At 40.4% G+C, this 14143-nt stretch overlaps 1 protein-coding gene and 1 non-coding gene across 2 annotated transcripts; both read left to right on the top strand.

The window, feature by feature from the left end:
• Nucleotides 1-290: 290 nt before the first annotated feature.
• On the top strand, nucleotides 291-379 carry trnar-ucu (transfer RNA arginine (anticodon UCU)). Its single transcript is given in 2 exon segments — nucleotides 291-327; nucleotides 344-379. It is a non-coding gene; the product is annotated as a tRNA-Arg (tRNA).
• A 602-nt stretch (nucleotides 380-981) lies between these two features.
• On the top strand, nucleotides 982-12798 carry LOC129093558 (oxysterol-binding protein 1-like). The gene is made up of 17 exons (XM_054601607.1): nucleotides 982-1321; nucleotides 2288-2460; nucleotides 2754-2962; nucleotides 3084-3252; nucleotides 3683-3794; nucleotides 3979-4162; nucleotides 4518-4635; nucleotides 4952-5009; nucleotides 5248-5412; nucleotides 6862-7107; nucleotides 7874-7994; nucleotides 8265-8368; nucleotides 8694-8789; nucleotides 9257-9441; nucleotides 10315-10550; nucleotides 10679-10717; nucleotides 10833-12798. The coding sequence occupies exons 2-17, from the start codon at nucleotides 2324-2326 to the stop codon at nucleotides 10973-10975; spliced, it is 2322 nt and encodes a 773-aa protein (XP_054457582.1). The 5' UTR covers nucleotides 982-1321; nucleotides 2288-2323; the 3' UTR covers nucleotides 10976-12798.
• Nucleotides 12799-14143: the final 1345 nt, after the last annotated feature.

Genomic DNA, 14143 nt, shown 5'->3' with positions numbered 1-14143 from the left:
TTTTCATTATTCTTAATTAGCTATCCTTATTGTCACTATGAGCAGAGTAACCTGTTTCTAGCTTTTTATTGTGGCATCCTTTTACACTTCTTGAACATTTGGTGAATGGAGCTTTAGCGCCACCCAGTGTTTAACATTCACAAACCATTTTTGTTCCCAAATGTTGTGTTATGAAGCGAATGTCTGTCTTCACCAAAGGTAAAACTACAAAAACATTCATACCTGATAAGCCATATTCATATTTATATGTGAAGTTTCAAATATGATTTCGCAAGATCTGTTCAACAGGTGGCTCCGTGGCGCAATGGATAGCGCATTGGACTTCTAGGTAGAAAGCGAAGGCATTCAAAGGTTGTGGGTTCGAGTCCCACCGGAGTCGCATTTTTTTTTTCGTGTGGCTGAATTTTGATATTTTAGTTTCATATTTGAGTAAAATGAACATACACACAAAGATCAAAGTTCAGTCTGTGTAAAGTAAATTAGTTTAATTTGCAGTGAAAGGTAGCTAAGTCAGTCTGCAACAATGGTTGACATGACAGTGAAGTTACTCTCAATAATAATAATAATAATATACTTTACTGTCTGTCAGGAATGCGCTCCAAACATTGTACAGTAGTTCTGATGTGTCTTAATGTAATTGTGAAAACATGTTATTAGTGAAAACCAAAGATTCAATCAAGCTCGTTTCCGTTCCATCCTTCAAAACAAAACACCGTGTCGTGATAAAAAAAATTAAAAGCACTACAGGAGCAATTATGTCAATTTATTGATATTTTCTCATGTACAAAACGACAAAACATGGATTTGAATATGATACAGAATGTAAATTTCGATGACATTTGACTGCAACGAACTTTACGACTTGCAGCAATAATACCCAACAAAAATGAACTATTACTTTGAAGGGCAAAAAGCCGGTTACGTCTGGCCAACCGGAAACCAAAGTGGCCTAGTTGTTTCCAGTCGGGACCCAATGTGTGTTGCACCGGGTGTAACCAACGAGCTAACGTTAGGCTAGTTAGATGTAGCCAGCTAGCTTTAGAGTCCTATTCGCGTACGCAGCTGGAGAATAAACACCACACACATTTTTTTTGAGAGATACTGATGAAACTCGTCGGTGTCCCGTTTATTTCACAATCACCACGCTGGTGTCGTCGACGTCTTCGGTTTAATTGTTTTCACCATTAGCTTGTTCCTGTGCTGGTCAGCTAAGCTAGTTAGCCTCTCCAGCTAGCTAGGCACAGTGTCGTATGGGTGTCAAAGTTAGCTGTGACTTCTCCGGGTGTCTGGGTGCCTGATCTCACATTTCGGACACGTCAAGGTAAACATTTAGCTTTTGAAAGCCAGCTAGTGAGTAAACCATGGTCTGGCGGCGTGTCTTAGCTTTTTACCCATGTTGTAAATAAACACGTCAGCTGGTTAACTTGGAGAAAACACGACAAAATTGGTGTTTCTTTTACTTTGTGAGCTGTTGTCACCGTGACTCTCCCACACTGGCCTCCCTGGAGCTAACGTGGGTTAGCCTCTTGTGTCATACCCATCAATATGTTTTGGAGTTTTGTCAATTTATGTTTTTTTTAAATCACCTGTGATCTTTTCTTGATTGCACAACTTTCACATTTCCCTGACTATATCATTATCACCACATGTTTTACACTATTGGCTACTGTGTCAATTATGATATTTAACTAGGTCACAGGCAATTAAGAAGACAGAATAACACTAAGGGGTTTTAATCACAAATCAGTCCCTCTTTTATGCCCATCTAATTCCGGTTTAAACAAGTTTTCTTAGTAAAACATGCCAGCAGTGGATCTGTATTGATTCCATGGTTAATCTTTTACCAGTCAACCCACACTGAAAGATCAATATCAATCAGCAGTGTTATAGTCCTATTACTGTAAAATGAAATGCTGAGTTGATTTAGTATTAATGTAAGACTGTAACAGATGTCTTCATTGTGAATTAATCAGCTTATTGCAATTTCACAAAGTCCAAGATGGCATGAAAACACCTTGCCTGGTCTGACACACAGATCGGAAATTCAAAGATATTCATTTTATTATCGCCAAGAAAACAAGCAAAAATATGCTCAGTTAGGAAGCTTGGAGCAGCGAATTTGTGGCTTTGTTTGCCTGGAATAAGTTGAACGATGAATCAATTCACAAAATAGTCGCTGGTTAATTTTGTGACAGCCTGCTTATTGTTTAATAATGTCATCCCTACATGAGAACACTAGGCCTGTTGTTTAAAATACGTTTTTTTTAATTTTCAATTTCCCTTCAAGGTTCGTAAAATCTGTCTCCTGGTTTTGGGGGCTGTGATGTCGGAGCCCAAGAGCCCCACTCCCACTCCTGCTGGCGACACATACAAAGGATGGGTGTTCAAGTGGACAAATTACATCAAGGGTTATCAGCGGAGGTGGTTTGTCCTGAGCAATGGGCTATTGTCATACTACAGGTAGGCTCTACTGCAATACTCATCAAATTGGAGGATAGCCATGATCATGTCATGAGTAATTTCTCAACCTTGATCTGCCAAACTACTGATTAATTAACTAGCTGTTGATTAAGCAGGGGACAATCAACCTCAACTTATCAATTTGTCTTTCCTACCTCTGTTGAATTTCTTTGTCTGATTGAAGCTTAGTTTTGATATTGTACTGACCGAACACAAACGGTACATATTCTGTTTTTTTCTGTTTTTATTAAATTTTTCCACAAAATGTAAAATCAAACACCTCTGATTGTTAGGACCCAGGCAGAGATGGGCCACACGTGTCGAGGTACAATCAACTTGGCCACGGCAACTATCACTGTGGACGACGCATGCAACTTTGTCATCTCCAACGGAGGGGCACAGACCTATCACCTGAAGGCCAGCTGTGAAGTGGAGCGTCAGCGCTGGATCACTGCGCTGGAACTGGCCAAAGCCAAGGCGGCACGGATGCAGGCTGAGTCCGGTAAAACATGCACACAGGCAGACAAAAAAAAAAAAAAAAAAAAAAAGGTTCAGTGTTCTTGTGAAAGCCTTTTTAATCCTAATGTGTTTTTTTGCTTTCCTTTTGCTTTGATCATAAACAGATGACTCGGGGGATGACTTTTCCCCATCTTCCCCGCCGGCAGCACCTGGACAAGGTGGCGGGTCTCAGAATTCAGAGGTTCAGTCTGCTCTCAGAACACTAGGAAGCAAGGTGGAGGATCTCAGCACCTGCAACGATCTAATTTCAAAGCATGGCTCTGCCCTCCAGAGGTCAGGCTTTAACAGACTATTGCTCTCTCTCTCTCTCTCTCTCTCTCTCTCTGCCTCACTCTTGCTTCCTCAATCCAAAGTTTCTAATGCCTCTTTTATCTCAAAATACAAAATAGAGGATCCAAAACACATAGATCTAAAACATACGCATACTAATGTTTGACATGAAAACCTTCTTTGAAGTATGTCCAGAATATCATATCACTGTTGCTTTAAAATTCACATGCTGTGTTAAGGTGAGGTTGCTGCACTATTTATAAAAGAGAATGTAAAAAAAAAACAAAAAAAACATTGCATTTGACAGACAAAACAAGCATGAGTTATAAAAATAAACCCATTGAATCTGAGGCTGATGGCCTTTTACAGGATGATTTGATTATATATTGTCCCATCTGCTTATTCACGTTGTACATTTTGATATTTATTGCAGGTCTTTATCAGAACTGGACAGTTTGCGTCTGGCTGGAGAGGCCGGGGATAAGATCCGTCAGGTGACAGAGAGGGCCACGCTGTTCCGCATCACCTCCAATGCCATGATTAATGTAGGTGTCACCGCCTTGCTCAGTTTATCCTTTTCTTGTCCATGTATAATGTGTAAATGAGAATATATGCACCTCATGAAATCTGTCCTCTGTGCAGGCCGAATAATCTGGTCAAAAAAATCTTATATAAATTGGGTTTCAATGGTTTATAGTTTGACCCTGTTTGATGTTTTTTGCCACTCAGGCGTGCCGAGACTTTCTTGCCCTCGCTCAGGCTCACAGCAAGCGGTGGCAGAAAGCCCTTCAAGCAGAACGGGACCAGCGGGTCAGGCTGGAGGAGACTTTAGAGCAACTGGCCAAGCAGCACAACCACCTGGAGAGAGCGTTCAGAGGGGCTTCACAGGCTAATGCTACTGCAGACAATAAAGGTAAGACATGACGGGGTCACTTCTCCACCCTCCTCTTCTTTCCTTGCACTTTGGGAACTCCAGCCCTTTTTACTCCTTTATCTTTATTTGACTGATTATATATTTTTGTAGGTCTCTATAGATGTCCAGATCTGCTGAATGCCTAAAACCACTTGTCGCTCTTGAATACACCTTTTTGTACATTGAAGTTCCAAATTGTCATGGCTTCCATAGCAGTTTGCTTGATAATTGTTGTCAGCAATAGGCAAAATGCTTGTCCTGGAAAGGTTAAAGTTTAATAAAAAAAAATCATAACTAAATAGGTTTTCAGTCTCCAGATAAGAAACCACTGAATAAGATTTCTTTTTTTGTCAAGGTTCTGCCGGGCCGGGAAAAGGTGAGGCCAGCGACGATGATGACGACAACGAGTTCTTTGACGCCATGGAGGAAGCTCCTGAGTTTATCACTGTACCTGCGGACCCCCACTTCCACAAGTAAGTGCGCAGTCATCCGCCCTACATACATGTTTACTGCAATTGCCGTCACACAAGGAAACACTTTTTAATTATTGTATTCCCCGAATTAGATTTTTTTCTTTTTTAGTCACCCGAGTTTCTTGTATGACTTGCCAATATGAGATGTGCTAAAGTCACATGGGTGGTTGTCTTCACTGCTCCCTTAGTTGTGAAATAGTTGATTTAATTGAGCGGAGTAGCAGTTGGACTAGTTTTATGCTCCATTTCCTTGTAAGACAAACTGCCAGTAATATAACCACAATCTTTTCTCTTTGCTTTTGAAACCTCTTTACAGAAGGTCAAGCAGTAATATCAGCGGTTTCAACAGTGAAATGTGTCCTGATGATCAATCGGTAGGTTTCATTCTGGCCTCTTGGATGATGACTTTAACCACCACTTATTACCATTTTATGTAAATTGCAAAGCTGCATCAGAGTGGTAGATATCTTAATATTAAAGTTGTTATTGTGCTGCAGTCATATTAAATGAGATCAGAAACATGTTTAACAACTGTAAATCTGTTTTGAAAGCTTTATTATTTCCAGGAATATGCTGTTGTGCTGTTTATTGACAGAACCTTCTGTCTTTTAGCTCAATGAGGAGCCTTTAGCGATGAACCAGGAATCTCCCTCGCAGGAGTTGGTACCGCTGAAGAAGAGGCGGACGCGCATTTCAGACAAACCCAACTACTCCCTCAACCTGTGGAGTATCATGAAGAACTGTATTGGCAAAGAGCTGTCCAAGATCCCAATGCCTGTGAGTGTTCTCTTAACAGGTTTCTCCACATCAAATGTGACTTACTGGAAGTTTGTTTGTTAACCTTGGCAGCGAAGGCCTCAGGGCAGTTCCGCCCCATTGGCTCCTCTTTTCATTCCTTTGTATGGTTCCGAAGAATACATTCACACTCACAAGTTTAAATACGACATGATGTTCATATCAGTACATCATAGACTTTTGGCACCAGCCAGCCACCGTGACGTGGGTTCAATCAAACGCTGTGAAGCCCTGTAAGAGCTATTTGTTGTAAAAATAGCTCTGTTGACAGATTGCATGATTTCAGATTGAATTATTAAGAAGTTGTGTTTGTTTATTTATTCAGAGACTTAGTGGAGATTTATATCTGTGATCTTTATATAGGTCTCTTTATTTAGCTGCAGTTTGTCAATTTCCATGACAATCTGCTCTATCGTGCGTTTGCTCCTCCGACCGCACCTTTCAGTCAGCATAGCAGAAATGGAAAAAAAGATCATTGATAATAACAATTTTTATTTGTGGCACAAGCCTCATATTACATTACATTACAGTCATTTAGCAGACGCTTTTATCCAAAGCGACTTACAAATAAGTGCTTTTTTCATCATTATTACTACTTATCATTAGTTGGAGTCTCATTGCCTTTTCTTTTTACCTCTGTTATTACGCATCAGCCAAAAACCGTCCTCGTCACAAACATTCCTCCCCTGATCTTGTCTTGTCACGACACTGGCCAAACTCAACCTAACATAACACAATAGTCATAATAAAATAAGACAATAAACTCACTATTCAAACAGTACATTCTTATGAATATTTTAAGACCGCTCAGTATGTATATTGATTCACAAAAAGGGATCCTTTTAAAGATACTTTGTTTATAGTAAGTGTTATGTTTTTGAATTGGCCTATATTTAGTTATCACATTAAAAAAAAGAAAACAGTTGTCAATATATGTATCAGCCTTAAGAGTCCAGTATTGGTAGGGCTATAGTATAATATATATGAATTATACTCCACGGCTGTGGCGTAGTGGAGAGCAAGGTAGTTCTCCAATCAGAGGGTCGGTGGTTCGATACCCGGCTTCGGCAGTCACTTAACCCCAAGTTGCTCCTGAAGGCTTGCCATCGGTGTGGACTGGATGTTGCATGAATGTTAGTTAGAGTCTGATGGTGGCACCTTGCATGGTAGCCTGTCATCAGTGTGTGAATGGGTGAATGATATGTAATATACTACTGACTGTAAGTCGCTTTGGAGAAAAGCGTCTGCTAAATGACTGTAATGTAATGTAATATATTATATGGAATAAGTGAATGCCCTGTATTTAAGTGTGTAAGTTAGCCTGTTGTTGCTTAGATGGCAATGATTGTAGGACTTTTCAATCAATTCAGACTAAATGTGGGCACTTGGAATGACATGGAATGCTAACATCCATGCCTTACTGTTTTCTAGGTGAACTTCAACGAGCCCATTTCCATGCTGCAGCGGTTGTCGGAGGACCTCGAGTACCACGAGCTGCTGGACAAGGCCTCCAAGTGCCAGAGTTCGCTGGAGCAGATGTGCTACGTGGCCGCCTTCTCCGTGTCCTCCTACTCGACCACCGTGTACCGCACGGGCAAGCCCTTCAACCCTCTGCTGGGAGAGACGTACGAGCTAGACCGCCGGAGAGAGAGCGGCTACCGCTCCCTCTGCGAGCAGGTGAGGCACTGCCACCAAGGAAGTTAAACTGAATTAAGAATGATTGTCAGCGAGGAAGGAAGTAACGCTTGAAAAACAAATGCCATGACTCAGCATGATACGAATACATCTTTCCTTTTACGGGAATACATGTTACAGAGAAGAATCAATCATGTGTCTAGACAAATCAAACAATTGACGGTCAGAGCAGTGGTGGTTAAACAAACCAAAAAAAAAATATATATATATTTTCGTTGGAGCAATTTAACCTCGAAACCTGCATTACAATTTATTGTGGTGTTGATGTAAAGATACAAGAAGCTGCTAAAGGTATATTTTTGTGATAATATTTCATTTGAGGTGTACTCTAGCATGGAAGTCCAAACTTTCTTTTATACCAAAGCACAAGGTGGGGTAAAAAAAAGGCAGAAACAGGAAATCATTTGTGGAGGGGACTGCAGGACACAGATCGGAGGGCTTATTGTTTGAACATTTGCAGAAAGGTTTTCTATTTCTGAAGACCAGGAAAATGTATCCAGTCTAATAACACTAATCCGGTGATCATGCAGCTGTGGAGAAGGCTGTTTTTAGAGCGGCTTGATCACTCGATCTGTATTTTTTGTTAAACATCTACAGACAAAGCGAAAACAGTGGAATCTCAACTGATAAGATGTCCAAATGCGACTAATACTCTACACTATTTCTAGGCGGAAGTTCCATTGTGAAGAGTGAAGTGTAATTCTATATTTAGAACAAATTGTACCCACGTCTTCACCTCTTTTGTCAGGTGAGTCACCACCCACCTGCAGCAGCACATCATGTGATATCTGATCGAGGCTGGACCCTGAGGCAGGAAATCACTGTTGCCAGCAAGTTCAGGGGCAAATACCTCTCCATTATGCCCTTAGGTAAGAGACCGTGTCGTTCAAAAAGATATGTAGCATGCCTTGCGGTCTGATCATGATGTAGGTGTAGGGTGTGACTCCATCGATGCGTTTATTCCCATACACGTTTGGAATGCACAAATTAGCCAGTTTTCCTGTAAGAGATCAGTTTATAGAGCCAGAGGAATTGTGCCGTCACACCTTTTGTTCAATGAAAGATTGAAGGTTGCTTTTCTTACGTGATCATTGTTTATTTATACATTTTCGCTGTCTGCATTTTCTCTTTGCTCGCAGGCACAATTCACGCCATCTTTGAAAAGGGCAACAATCACTACACATGGAAGAAAGTTACCACCACCGTGCACAACATCATTGTAGGGAAACTATGGATCGATCAGGTGAGGCCGACAGAATCAAAAGTCAGAAGACACATTTACACATCGTGACACATTATGTGTTTTTATACACTGGAAAAATTGCACAGCATTCTCTTTATTTATTTCTTCTACATCCTGTTGTTGATACCGCCCCGGTCTGTTCAGCCTTAATAGCGTACCACCTTGCATTGCACTACACATGTTGTTTGTGTAGGTGACAGACAAAAAATAAAATCCTTTGAAAACGGTGCCTGACTTATTTAAAGTTTAAGCTTTTACTAGATAGAAAATTTCTGCACAGTGTCAGCGATTATTTCCTTTTTTAAAAAAATATTCCCTCTGCCAGTCAGGAGAGATAGACGTGGTGAACCACACCACCGGAGACCGCTGCCACTTGAAGTTTGCTCCTTACAGCTACTTCTCCAGAGACGTTGCCAGGAAGGTGAGAAAAAGGCAGCGACAGTGTGTGATGTGTGGCTGACATAGCCCTTTCCCTTCCTCCTACCCCCCCCTGCTTAAAACCTCCAACTTGAGCTTGCAATACACGGTCTTGTTTCGTCACTCTAAACACACATGAACTGTCTGTTAAACAAACACAACATGCACCTTTTCCAGCTCCCACCTCTTCTTAAATTTCATCTCCTTCATGTTGCTGGCTTCGTCTTGGCAGAACATTGGGCACTGCCTGCCAGACTGAAGGGGCTCCGTTAGTTCATTTCTAAACAAACATAGTATTGTGTTAAACACATTGTCATATTGCTTACTACCAAACATAGAGTAAGATATAACCAAACTAGAGTAACCCTTCCATGCCCTCCACCCTGTGACCAGCCTCTTTAACTTAAATGACCCATGATGCTTCACTCCCCTGTTCACCCCCTCTCTCTCTCTCTCTCTCTCTCTCTTCAGGTGACAGGTGTGGTGATGGACAAGGACGGCAAGGCCCACTACGTGCTGTCCGGCACGTGGGATGAGAAGATGGAGTTTTCCCGGGTGATGCAGAGCAGCAGAGGGGAGAATGGCACAGAGGGCAAACAGAAGACCGTCTATCAAACCCTCAAAGCCAGAGAGGTGTGGAGGAGGAACCCTCTACCGTAAGTTCTACCAGTGTGAATAACATTATGCTCTAAATAATATGACAGACTGAAAAACACTCAAAGGACATCTCTGATCTGGCAAAATGTAATCACATACTCCTTTTTTTTATTATTCAAAAATATAATATTTTGGTTTCTATTACGATTAACACGCCAAATATCTGACACACAATTAATTTAGTGCAAGAAATGATCTAAATACATTCTGGTTTTCCCTGTTTTAAAAATAGTTAGTATATAGTGACCCAAACAATAGGCACCATTATTAATTCAATATATGGCATTTGCTGTTCAAAACAGCACCTTGTCATTTTTTCTTTGATATTTAATGTTTTATTTCACAAAACCCTGCTATTATTTATAATTTTAGCAAATGTTTATATTTCAGAGTGACTCAGCTCCACAATAAAACTGTGGGAAACCCTGCCCTTATAGTTGATTAAAGCTGAACAATTCCCAACCCTGCGTTTATTAGCTTTGCGTCACCATGCCATCCGTGTACACTCAGTAATGACTAAGGCGTGTCTCCACATTTCCACTTGATCCATTCTCATTGTTTTTGTGTGTTTATTAGTTCTTTGTTTTTCACAAGAATGAATTTACCATTACCTTTCATAATATTAACAATAAACGTTATTTTTAAAGCCCATCCCATACATTTAAAACATTTGAAGGTGTAAGATCTGTTGGGAATTTTAGTTTTGAACATAATGAACTAACATTATCAACAGATTATGAAGAGGTAAAAGTTTTGACCTCATGCTAAATACTTTGTTTGTTTTATAAAACCGAATATTCAACAGAAGAAGCAGGAGGCAATAATCAATAATTTGACTCTTAGTGCTGTTCTTCAACTTTGCTCTCCAACAGTGAGGCAGCAGAGACAATGTACTACTTCACTGGCTTGGCGCTGACCCTAAACGAGATGGAGGAGGGCGTGGCGCCCACCGACAGCCGGCGACGGCCCGACCAGCGCCTGATGGAGGACGGCCGCTGGGACGAGGCCAACTCGGAGAAGCAGCGGCTGGAGGAGAAGCAGCGCAGCGTCAGGCGGGAGAGAGAGAGGGAAGCTGCCAGCCAACGCACCTCCAGCCAATCAGAAGAAGGTTTGTGTGTGTGTGTGTGTGTGTGTGTGTGTGTGTGTGTGTGTTTGTGTTTGTGTGTGTGTGTTATCTGTATCCTCTACCATGCATGGGGTAAAAACATTCTATGATCCCCTTTTCTCTTCCAAAAGCTGTCGATGAGGACTCTCTTACTGATCCGTCCTTAAAAAGCAAGTACTACTTTATTGCCACCTCCTCATGCCTTTTTTTTAAATTTCTGCTTGAATCCTCTATCTAGATTTTGTTTTGTCTTTTTTTTGTTAACATCATTTTTCCGTCTTTCAGGCGCGCCTCATGATAACTACCAGGCACTTTGGTTCGAGCGCTGCGAGGACCAGATCACAGGTGAGCAAATCCATATCTATAAGGGAGGCTATTGGGAAGCCAAGGACCACGGCACCTGGGAGGGCTGTCCGGACATATTTTGACCCCGGCATTGACTGCGAAGTGCCCCCGAAGAGACTGATCCATCGAAGCAGCCTGGCGGACAGCTAACGCAAAGACCAGCTTGTCGTCCCCCCCCCCAAACACTTGGACAATTGACTCCCTCCAGTGGCTCTCTGTTCTAAGAGATCTCCAGGACGGTCACTGCTGTCTGATCCAGCAGAAGAGCACAGATTTCTTTGCTCCGGCCCCCCTTTCATCCCATTTTGACTCCTTGAGTCTTAGCACCTACACCCCCTTTGTTGGCGTCACACATCTGAGAGGACAGGAACAAAAAAAAAATAATGTTTGTGCTGCTTCGACTCGGGTCAGGCTGAGGGGGAGGAAATGAAACCCGCAGTGCTTCCAAATCATTAGTAGATCCTTCTTTTTAGTCTCTCTGCTCGAGTCTCTCAGATCAGGAGCAGAAGAGGTTTTGTGCTGATAACACCCTGTGAGATAATATAGTGTTCCTGTTGTCATCCACAGCATTGTGTGCTTTGGTAATCACTCTAAAAAAAAAAACAACAACTGGTTAATATATACATTTATGTATAGATATGATTCAAATAATTTCATTAAAAATGTCGACTGGTGGCCTTCAAGACGTTAGCGAGGATTTCTTGTTTATCTTTCTGATTTAGTGTCTTAATGTAATGAAGTGAAGGTTCTAGTGTGCTTGTGTGTATGACTGCATATCTGCTCTTTCATCACTTTACAACACTGCCACTGTGCAGTACACAGTGAACGAAGAAATGATTGTCTGAGATACCGATTGAACCTCCACACTCATGTTTAGTAGGTGGAATAGATTTATTTTGTTTTCCATCACAAAGGCCTGATGAAAATGATGATGGAGAAACGTTTGATGTGGCTAACATGACCCGTTGTCTTTGCCTTAGAAAAGAGAAACCTGCTCTCGTTTGTATTTGAATCACACCTGATTGGATATGATGCTGAAATGTGGAGAGGTTTCTTTTTCAAAAATGAAAACTTTGAAGAAGTAGGGAAAAGGCTACAGAGCTGCAACATGGCAAAACGCTTGTCCCAGTGCTGAGAAAATCTCACATAAGTGCAGTTTTATTTAATAACATTTATTCAAATTACCCCTTTTCACAACATTAGAATAATGTTCTTTCCGTTTAGCAGAAATGTGGTGTGATTTTTGTGTTGAGAGGAACACAGACAAATAGGCAAAGAAAACAATTAAAAGTAAATGCAGTGGTGAAAAAAACCCTTTGTGTATCTGCTGAAGAGTTCATACATATGCAAGTACATTTTGACACCAAAAACATGGGATATAATGTGTGTGTTTATTGAGGTGTGTGTGTGAGTGGGTGTGTGTGAATTTCATAATTTTGTTTGTAAGTGTACTTAAAAATGAAGAATAAAGAAACAAAGAATTTAAAATCATTGCAAATAACTATGATTTTATAAATGTATAGAAATTCATTTAGTATTGACAACTGTAAGGTAGTTTTTTTTTTTTTTTTTTTCTTGTATTTTTGGTTCCACTCCTGTAATTGGAAAAAGGACTGTCTTCATTTTCAGAAAAAAAGGGAGTTTCTATACTTACTGTGAGGGGAGATATTACATTGTTCGGTATTTTGTATTAACACGGAAAAAGATAATGTAATAAACAAATGCTGTGATGTCAAACAAAAACACATTTTCATACTGTTCTTTAATGTAATTTGCTCCAACATTTCCATGAATTATTAATTCAACAAAATTAACGACTTGCCAGATCAATTCTTTTGGGAGTTTCTGTGCTCATGTTCAGCAGGAGTTTAAGATGGGACAAAACTTGTCAATAAAAAAAATAATGAAACCCAATGAGAAATGTTGTTTTCCAGTTCCATTTGTAAAGTGTATGTGCAATAGTTTGTCTCAAATCAATATATACTGAATTATTATAGCTAAGAAAATTGGATTTTAAGCAAACAAAATGCTTCTGTAAAAATCCCAGATACGTTTTACCTTCTGGTTAAATTGCAAAATATACCATGAAATTGTCAGCATTTATTAAAATAGTTGATTGTAAAATCATGGTTCAAATAAAAATCAGAGTGCTTTCCAAACATAGGAATATAAAAGACAATGACGGGAAATATGGAGCTTTAAAACAGCTGCATTTGAAAATACATAAATCCGGACGGAAGAATCTAGGGCCTGGCCAGTTTATTGACCGATAATAGCTTATTGTTGTTATATCGGTATTGGCGTTAATGTTGATCGTAACCATCAAGAAGTTTCATCAAAGACATGTCGGGTTGGATATGTTTGAGGCCACAACACAGTTTTGCCGTTCAACATTTTGTCCACTTGAGAGCAAGTTTACTTTTATGAGCCACACTAGCTTAGTGGCTCCATGGATTGGTTTATCAAAAATGTTATATGTTAAAGTAAAAAAAAAGAAAGAATATCTGATCTGAAGATCGATAGCTCCTCCAGTCGGCATATTGAAGTGCCCTTTAGCAAGATACTGAACCACCAAATTGCTCTGCAGCCTCTAGAATCAGTGTATGAATGTGTGTGTGAATGGGTGAATGTTGAATGTAGTGTGAAGCTCTTTGAGTGTTGGAAGATTAGAACTAATGCATTTACCACGCATTGATGATGGTACTGGCCTTTAAAAAAGAGTATTGGTAGCAGCAAACAATTAGACAACATAATCAAATACAAAAAGATGAATGAAATGTGAGTCAATAAAACTCACTGAATACAGAAATAAGGCCTTTAAAATTGTCAAGAAAAAATTCAAATATTTTCATTCTGAAAAATGGGTGTGAAAACTAGATTAAACCTTCTATTCCAAGTGTTTCTTCAGCTTCCAACCTCCTTGTATTTAAAGTCTAGGATCAAATCCATGTCTTTAAATCAGCCGCTGTTTATTTTTCCCCGTAAACATCACAGGCGCCTCACCTGCTGTGTCATGCCAGCAGATTTATTTTTAGCCAAATTTCTCTGAAAGCCAGATTCTGGAACCTACCATCCTATACATTGGGGCAGAGAGAATTGGGGGGGGTTAGAGGGGGGTGTGTGTTGTTACAGCTGTTTGGACCAATAGGGAAGCAACCGATGCATCACATCACACCCAGGAAACACCCTGCGGACCATAGAGCATAGTACAGTGAAACTACAGTGGACAAGAGGGGGTAGAGAGACGGTGA

The sequence above is a fragment of the Anoplopoma fimbria genome, chromosome 7 (assembly GCF_027596085.1).
Source record: "Anoplopoma fimbria isolate UVic2021 breed Golden Eagle Sablefish chromosome 7, Afim_UVic_2022, whole genome shotgun sequence".
NCBI classification, from domain to species: Eukaryota; Metazoa; Chordata; class Actinopteri; order Perciformes; family Anoplopomatidae; genus Anoplopoma; species Anoplopoma fimbria.
Note: the sequence above shows the minus strand (reverse complement) of the source record. Positions and strands in the feature narration are given on the sequence as shown.